Source organism: Podarcis filfolensis, assembly GCF_964270895.1.
Source record: "Podarcis filfolensis genome assembly, chromosome: Z".
Lineage (NCBI taxonomy): Eukaryota > Metazoa > Chordata > Lepidosauria > Squamata > Lacertidae > Podarcis > Podarcis filfolensis.
The window spans coordinates 46,696,447-46,704,635 of NC_139617.1; the positions used below are offsets into that span (position 1 = coordinate 46,696,447).

At 47.7% G+C, this 8,189-nt stretch overlaps 1 protein-coding gene across 1 annotated transcript; it reads left to right on the forward strand.

Annotated features, from left to right (window-relative positions):
- Positions 1 to 2,370: 2,370 nt before the first annotated feature.
- On the forward strand, positions 2,371 to 7,303 carry TOR2A (torsin family 2 member A). Its single transcript, XM_083597435.1, has 5 exons — positions 2,371 to 2,640; positions 3,215 to 3,480; positions 3,716 to 3,891; positions 5,390 to 5,517; positions 6,377 to 7,303. The coding sequence occupies exons 1-5, from the start codon at positions 2,478 to 2,480 to the stop codon at positions 6,619 to 6,621; spliced, it is 978 nt and encodes a 325-aa protein (XP_083453561.1). The 5' UTR covers positions 2,371 to 2,477; the 3' UTR covers positions 6,622 to 7,303.
- The last annotated feature ends 886 nt before the right edge of the window (positions 7,304 to 8,189 follow it).

Consider the following 8,189-nt stretch of genomic DNA (forward strand, 5'->3'; position numbering starts at 1 on the left):
AAATTCTTAGACACACTCATTCAGGAGCCTGCATCTCTCTCTACCTGGTGCTGGTGGTGCAGCAGCAGCCTGGCCTTAGGAGTCTCATTCAGTAAAATTGCATAGGCTATCCCCACCAAAGGCTGTCCCACTGACCAGCCTCTCTGCCTGGACACCTGAATGAGGAGCTCACAATGCCTCCCTTAGCTACTCACTGAGGTCACAGAGCCTGTTCTGCTGACCAGCATCCACCCCTCTGCCTGGACACCAGAGCACAGCTAGGTCAGGGAGGGAGACAACCAGCCTTTATAGACAGGTGAGAAAGGAGGGGAAGGCAGCCTAGTGTGTAGCCTCTCTTGCAGACCTTGTGATTTCTTCTTAGGATATGATGCATTCTGCATTCTTGTACAATAGACATGGAGAGGGGTGCAGGTAACGTGAAGATGAGTAGCTGTTTGGAAGCTATCTTTTTTATCTCCAGTTTAGTTTTACTCGTATGAAGGCTAATGCTGTGTAGTTTAATGCTGTAGTCCAGGCATGTCCAACTTCAAGTAGCCTGTGATCTATGATCCCAGCTGTCCCTCTTCTCCCCCCACACTCAAACCAGTGTGCAATCTCTCCCCGCCCCCCGCCATCAAAGGGAGCCTTGCAGCTGATGTGGATCCCGAGGTTGCAGAGAAAGACCCTGAGATCGACCAACCCCACGGTCAACTGGGGGCTTGCGATCGATGTGTTGTACATGCCTGATACAGCAATGTTCCAGATATTAACCCAACCTCTGTTGGTATATTAGAGGTTTCCTTCCATCGCTGGGCAATAACTAACAGGAAGGAAATTAATTCTTTAGATTTAAGGGTGGAGTTTGGGGTCAAATCTAGGGCGAAGAAAGCAAGTGCCGAATCAGGAAGGATATATTGTCGGCAATTTTGGAGGTCAGATTAAAAGCTTTTTGCCAAAAGGCGTCGACCACTTTCACGTTTCTGGGAGCGTACTGTGGCCCGGTTTCATTATCTGAAATTGGCAGGTTCACCTCTGGACTTAAATTGGGCAAAGCCCCCAGGTAGTAATTACACACCCGCACCCAGCCCTCAAATTACTAAAGTCAAACTTGGAATGGTGGGCACCAGTTTTTGCTGTCCTGTTCACATGTATTGATCATACTACATGTGCTCCACCAGACTGGGGGCTTGCAATCATTATCCCAATTTACAAAAAAGGGAATTCTAGACCAATCAGTCTCTTAAGTATCATCAGTAAATTGTATGCTAGCCATCTTTTAGAGAAACTTTCTAGTTAGATGGAGGAAGAAAATTTCCTGGAGGAAGAGCAAGCATGTTTTAGGTCTGGCTGCTCATCCATTGACCAGGGATTGGTTTTACAGCATCAGAAAAAATATTCTCCTGCTGGTGAGGCACTTTACACAGCTTTTATAAATTTCAAGTCTGCTTTTGACACGATAGCAAGAAACAGACTACGGGAGCTGATCTGCAACACCTGTGCCATGTTTGTGTTTTTGCTGCAGAACACGCAAAAGTACATCTGTAGCAAGCGCAGAGAAAGGAGAGCAGCTCCAAGAAAAATGGAGCTTCTCAATGGAGCTGAGCGGACTGTGGAGGTATGGCAACACAGACAGGTGGGGAGACCCTGGGCATAGCTGTCAACCTTTTCTTTTTTTGCAGGTTATTCCAGTGCTGTTTCCCGCTGCCATCCTGGATTGTTAGATATCCTGCAGACTGTCTCTGGGACAGGCGAGGCTGCTGATCCCTTATTTTCAAATAAGCTATGCCCCTGGGGAGGAGAAAGATCGCACAGGGGAGGAAGGTGAGTCTCAGAAGCAGGACAGCCGTGAGCTGCAAATCGCTCCCACACGTGGGACACCAATTCTGGCCCAAAGGAGCAAGGACAGCAGCTGCCAACCTCAGAAGACACCAAGGGGACAGTGAAAGGCACAGTGCACTGAAGAATTCCTGCCACCCCACAGAGGACAAAGGGGGGGGGATCCTGCTTAAAAACCTTTGAAAGCCACTACCAGTCAGAGGACCAATGGTCCGACTTTGTATAAGGCCTTTTGTATGAGGCACTGTTTCCTTTTTTATTCTTTTAAAAAATATATTTTTGTAGTTTTCCAGTTACACTTCCCACTTCATACATTTTTTTCTTTCATTAGTCCCATACACGCTTCCCAACTTATCCCTTATCGGCATTCTAGGTTTAAAAATTATCCTAAAAATCCCCACCCGTCAATAAAGCGCCGTTTTCCCCCTCAGCGCCTTTCCCGCCTAAACCCTGCCTTGACGTAAGCTCTCCCATCCCTAACAGTCACTCAAGCCCCGCCCGCCCCTTGAGGCGCCACCCCTTCCGCAGCGTCAGAAGCGAACTTTTGCCCAGTTACGAAGCTGCGCCCCGCCCTCCCGCTTGGACCCCGAGGCAGGCTGGGAGCCAGATCGGCGGCGGCAGCGGCAGCGGCAGCGGCAGGCACGCGACTCTCGGCAGGCGCAATGGATTGGGAAGCGGGGCGCTTGTTGCTGCCCTTCTTGCAGGTCGTGTTCCACCTCTACCCTCCGCTGGGGTTGGTGAGCTCCAGCGGCCCCTTGGATCTGAGCTCCTGGCACTGCAGCTTCTCGGGCACTTGCGAGTGCGACTTCCGGCCCGACCTGGCAGGTGAGAGGGGAGAGGAGGGGGGAAGGGGCTGGAGAGAGGCAGAATGCGCAGGCGCGAGCACGTGCACCTCAACGGTTCGAAACTCAGCTGGGGTGGCAGAAGTTCTAGTCCCCACTGCGCCACTCCTTTAAAAACATTTTTTTTATTTAACAATTTTAACATATCGAAATATCAAAACATATCATATTCATTCTTCCCCCCCCCACCTCCCCATCAGGCCCTCCCTCCCCCCCCAGACTTCCCTCAGCTCCTCTCTCTGATTTTTCAACACATATTCTTCTCTGCATACTGTAAAATTGTATAAATTCTTATATTATCTATCCACTGTGTTTACATCCACTTCGCCACTCCTAATCCTGTATCATATGCGACTTCCTCCAAGGGTTGTTGTGAGGGCAGATCTTGGCCCCAGGGTCAGGAATGGTTGGGGGTTGTCGCCCCCAACAATATGTATCCCCATATTACCCCCCACCCCTCAGGTGCAGTTCTTGGAGGGGGTGAGATGTGTGCGTTTTTTAAAAGCAGTGCAAAAAGAAGAATCCCCGCCCCCACTAAGCCTCTTGATTCATCCCAGGTCTAGAATGCAACTTGGCCGTGAACCTGGTCGGGCAGCAATTGGCAAGGGAGCTTCTCATGAAAGGCCTGAAGGGATTTGTGCACAACAACAGCCCTGAGAAGCCTCTGGTGATGTCCTTCCATGGATCGAGCGGCACGGGGAAAACCTTCGTTGGATCTCTGCTAGTCCCCCACCTCTTTCGCTCTGGGCTGCGAAGCCCATATGTCCACCACTTCTCCCCGGTAGTTCATTTCCCCCATGCAGAACACATCGAGCAGTACAAGGTAAGGAAGCTGCCTCTCAGCACCAAGTTGCAGGCTTTGTTTTTCTGTGGCAAATCATCACACAGGTCCCTGTTTTTAGAATGCAGTAGGACACATGTAGTCTGGAGGCTTCAGTGTAGCCTGACCTAATAAAAGTATGTGTAAAAGGCCTTGCAGTTTGCAGTGGTCTTTTTTTCCTTACATGCTCGTGCTGTTCGTGTAGTGGATGAGTATTCTTTTCTCTATCTTCTCCCAGAACGATCTGAAGAACTGGATCCAGGGGAATCTGACACGCTGTGGCCGATCACTGTTTATCTTTGACGATATGGACAGGATGCACCCAGGCTTGGTCGACGTGATTATCCCATTCTTGGGACCTTCCTGGGTTGTGTTTGGAACAAACTACAGGAAAGCCATCTTCATTTTTATTAGGTAGACACTGATTAAATAGCAGATATAAAAGGCAGGAGGTTGCATTATACCAGGGGTCAGCAAACTTTTTCAGCAGGGGGCCAGTCCACTGTCCCTCAGACCTTGTGGGGGCCGGACTGTATTTTGGGGGGGGGGATAATTGAACGAATTTCTATGCCCCACAAATAACCCAGAGATGCATTTTAAATAAAAGGACACATTCTACTCATGTAAAAACATGCTGATTCCCGGGCCGGATTTAGAAAGCGATTGGGCCAGATCCAGCCCACAGGCCTTAGTTTGCCTACCCATGCCTTATACTGAGCCAGGCCATTGACCCATTTCACTCAGTAATGCTTACACTGACTGGCAGCAGCTTTCTAGGTTTCCAGTGAGGAGTTCTTTCCCAGCTCTTGCAGGGGATTGGTCTGCATGCAAGGCTGGTGCTCTGCCACTGAAATACAGCCCTTCCATATTGGACTTTGTGGGAAATTATCTAGTAAGGAATTGCTTACCATCTGAAACCAATTCCTCCTCTCCCATCCGCAAATTATATTTTCTGCCTGAAAGTCATGAAAGAAAGACTGTAGTGCAGTAAGAGAATATTTGACTTAATGATCCCATAGTGTGTACAGCACCTTCTTTGGATGCTAAGTGTTTTCAAAATGTGGTAAACCTAGCTCTGTTGTCTTTGTCTGCCTTCCTGCTCATTCAGCTAGGCCTGACCCCAGATGCCTGTCCCAAAGACCTGCCCTGAAAGCACCATTGTCTGCATAAACTTCAGTTGATTTTGCTTTCTTTAAAATATTATTCTAAATGAAAACAGCCAGCTCTAACAGCATAATCCTATGATTGCCCATTGTGAAGTAGGTCTGTTTGAGTTCAGTGGAGCTTACTTTCAAGTAAGCAGGTTCAAAATTGTAATCTCTGGGACTGATAAGTGCATATTTTATATTTATTTATTAGAAGATTTCTATTGTCTTCTGTAGACTACTCAGAGCACCTTAGCACAAATAACAAAAAATCAATTTCATGAAAACTTTGTTTACCTATCCAATTAAGCCCGCCGTTATAAAAATGTCTTCAGTAACCAGCAAAAATGAAAAGTAAGGGAGGTGCCAACCAGACTTCACAGGGGACGACATGTTCCGTGACCTGGGTGCAGCCACTGAAAAGGCTGACCCTTGACCCACCCAGGTGTGCTTCCAACCTAGGCAGGGCAGAGAAAGGCCTCTCCTGATCTTGGGGAAGTGGCAAGATGGTGTAGGGACAAAGATTGGGAACCTGAGCCCCCACCCCGGATATGCTGGACTACAATTCCCCCCATCCCTACTGGCCATGCTGTCTGAGATTATTAGGAGTCCAGCAACATCTGGAGAGCCACAGTTCCCCAAACCTGATATAGGAGCAGGTGATCCATACAGTATTGTTGTTAAAGCACTGAAGCACATCCTTATGAGTGAAGTGTGTGTTCTCACAAGGCATCTTTTCTCTTGCATCCTGTCTTGTTCTCTGATAGCAATGCTGGTGGGGAGCAGATAAACCAAATTACCTTGGACTTCTGGCGGGCCCATAAAGACCGTGAGGAGATCAGCCTCAAGGATCTGGAAGAATCAGTTTACAAAGCTGCTTTTGAAAACCCCCAAAGTGAGTATCATTTGAGAAACAGGAAACATAAGAACAGCCCTGCTGGATCAGGTCAGAGACCCATCTGATCTACCATTCTGTTCTCGCCATGGTCAGCCAGCTGCCACAGTGGGAAGCCCGCAAACAGGACCTTAGTGCAACTCTCCCTGTATGTGATTCCCAGTAACTGATATTCAAAGACATACAGCTGCCAACAGTAGAGGCAGAACATAGCCATAGTGTCCAATAGCCTTATCCTCTATGAATTTGTCTTACCCTCTTTTAAAGCCATCTAAGTTGGTGGCCATTACTATATTTTTGTGGGAGTGAATTCCATAGTTTAACAATATGAAAAAGGAAAGAAGTGGTAAACTTCCTCCCACACTTCTCCCCTCAACATACCTGTTTCCCCACAAACTGAGTTTACTTGTAACCTCCAAGCCCCATCAGGAATTTGTGGAGGCAAACACAGGCAGAGAAGTGCTTGACCACCTGCCCACATGGCATTTTAAAAACTACTGTCATTTTATAGTGGTAACCCTTTTGTGGGTGAAATACCCTTTGCCACATTCAGTGGCCTTGGGTGAGAGAACCATGCCCACAGCAAAGGGAACATTGAGCTTTTCACACAAAATGTGGGCAGTAAAACTCTTGCTGAGGAAGAAGGAGCCACACAAAGGCACTGTGGCCCATATTACCTGGAAGGAAATAAAATTGTCAGCCAGCGATTTATTTTGCAAAAATCTTATCTTTCCTCCCCCAGGGGTGGGATTCAGTGGTCCAGTTCAAACATATGTGGTGCACTACTGGCCTCTTCAAGAGTACAGACCTTTCCCCTACTTAATTCCCTACTTAGAAACTTGATCTCTCTCTCCTGCAGATGGATTTTGGAAGTCTGGGATAATCGATCAGCACCTTATTGACTTCCTCGTGCCTTTCTTGCCTTTGAAGCAGCACCATGTGAAACGGTGTGTGGCCAGTGAGCTCACCAGCCGAGACCTAGAGCCACAGCCAGATGTCATCCAGGCAGTTGCTGACAGCATCCCTTACTTTCCAGCAGAGTTGAAAGTGTTCTCAGCCACAGGCTGCAAAACAGTGGCTTCACGGGTCTCTTTCTTCCTTTGATCTCTCCAGATTCTGGTCACTTGCCTGCAAAGACTTTGCTGGTGACAATTTTGGAGTTTTAAAGGCTCAGCACAAAGACTGCCTCACCAATTATCCTGATTGGCTTTAGGATCAAGGAAGAGACTTTCCAGAGCATAGACTCAAACAGCAATGCTGACTTGACCGACCAGGAAACCAAAAAGCACTTTATACTTTGCCCTGAGCCTTGTGCTGTGGACTCTTGAGAACAAAGGAGTAGAATCTGTGATGTATTGGAAGGGAATCTTGGCTGCTCTCATAACACTGTCTTATATAGACTTTTTCTTAAAAGAAAAAGAGGCAATGATCACAATTTTAGATTCCCTAACACAGCACAATTTGATCAGTTTTCTTTGGAATCTAAAAATCTTACCTCTCGTACAGTTTTTTAAGACATACTGTGATTGTATCAATGTGCCAGAAGCCACAGTCCTAGGCTAAAATGTTGTAGCAAGATCCATCTCATCTGAACTGATCCATACAGGATTGATTTGCCTTATTGTGATTACGTGCTGATGGTGGCAATATAAGTGACACCAGGCACTGTTGGCAATGGGGCTGTGGGGAGAGATGGTCTTCCAGTGCCTCCTTTTGTACACAAGAACTGGATTTTCACTCAAAAGTGCCTGAGAAGCCCACGGGTAAATAAAACAGCTGTTTTGCAGTGTTGTGTAATGCACTAGGGTGGGAAGACCTTAACCAGGTGGCAGACTGGATCCTTGGGTGGGTGGGAGCCGCCCAACAGCCAGTCACCTGACATCCCCATGGCACCAGTTTTTCCTTTGGCAATGCATCTTGAAATCAAGCCACATGGGAAATTACACAGGGCTTTGAAGTTGCTGGTACTCAGCTGCTGGGCAGTGCCAGGAAACAGTCACATCTTGACCTCATGTTACACAGTACAGTCATACCTTGGGATAAATACGCTTCAGGTTGAGCGCTTTCGGGTTGCGCTCCGTGGCGACCCAGAAGTAACGGAGCGTGTTACTTCCGGGTTTCACCGCTCACGCATGAGCAGACGGTCAAAATGACATCATGCGCGGAAGCGGTAAAACGTGACATGTGCTGTCGCGCCTTATGTTCTGTTCGGGATGCGAACAGGGCTCCCGAACGGATCCCGTTCGCATCCCGAGGTACCACTGCATATGGCAAAAGGTGTAGAGCAAGTGGGTGTGGCTTGAAGAAAACTGCCTCATGGCCTAAATCGGGACCTTTGCCAGAGCTAATTCAGCCCACAAGCTTCCCACCACTACGCTAGCACTACTAATCTAAATGGTTCCAAGTTGCCAAGCTTCTGTGTGCACTACTCACTATCCTGCAAGAATAGTGCATTAGAATTACGTAAATGCGAGTTATCAGATGACAAGATACTCTACCATCCCATTTGGGGTGATTCTCTCTTCCCAAATCCAGCCCCATTACAACACAATACATATTTTTTGGTGGGTCCTCGCTCCAACTCTCTGGCAAGGCTTTTCAGAGACACCATGGGGCAGGAGGAGATGGGAAAGATTCCTTGTGCAATCCTAGATCCAAACCAGAATACATAC

Bases quoted from the DNA above. Each gene is read 5' to 3' on its own strand.
- TOR2A (XM_083597435.1), top strand. From the start codon at position 2,478: ATGGATTGGGAAGCGGGGCGCTTGTTGCTGCCCTTCTTGCAGGTCGTG. The intron at 3,481-3,715 runs GTAAGGAAGCTG...ATCTTCTCCCAG, and splicing joins AACACATCGAGCAGTACAAG to AACGATCTGAAGAACTGGAT. The intron at 5,518-6,376 runs GTGAGTATCATT...TCTCTCCTGCAG, and splicing joins TGCTTTTGAAAACCCCCAAA to ATGGATTTTGGAAGTCTGGG.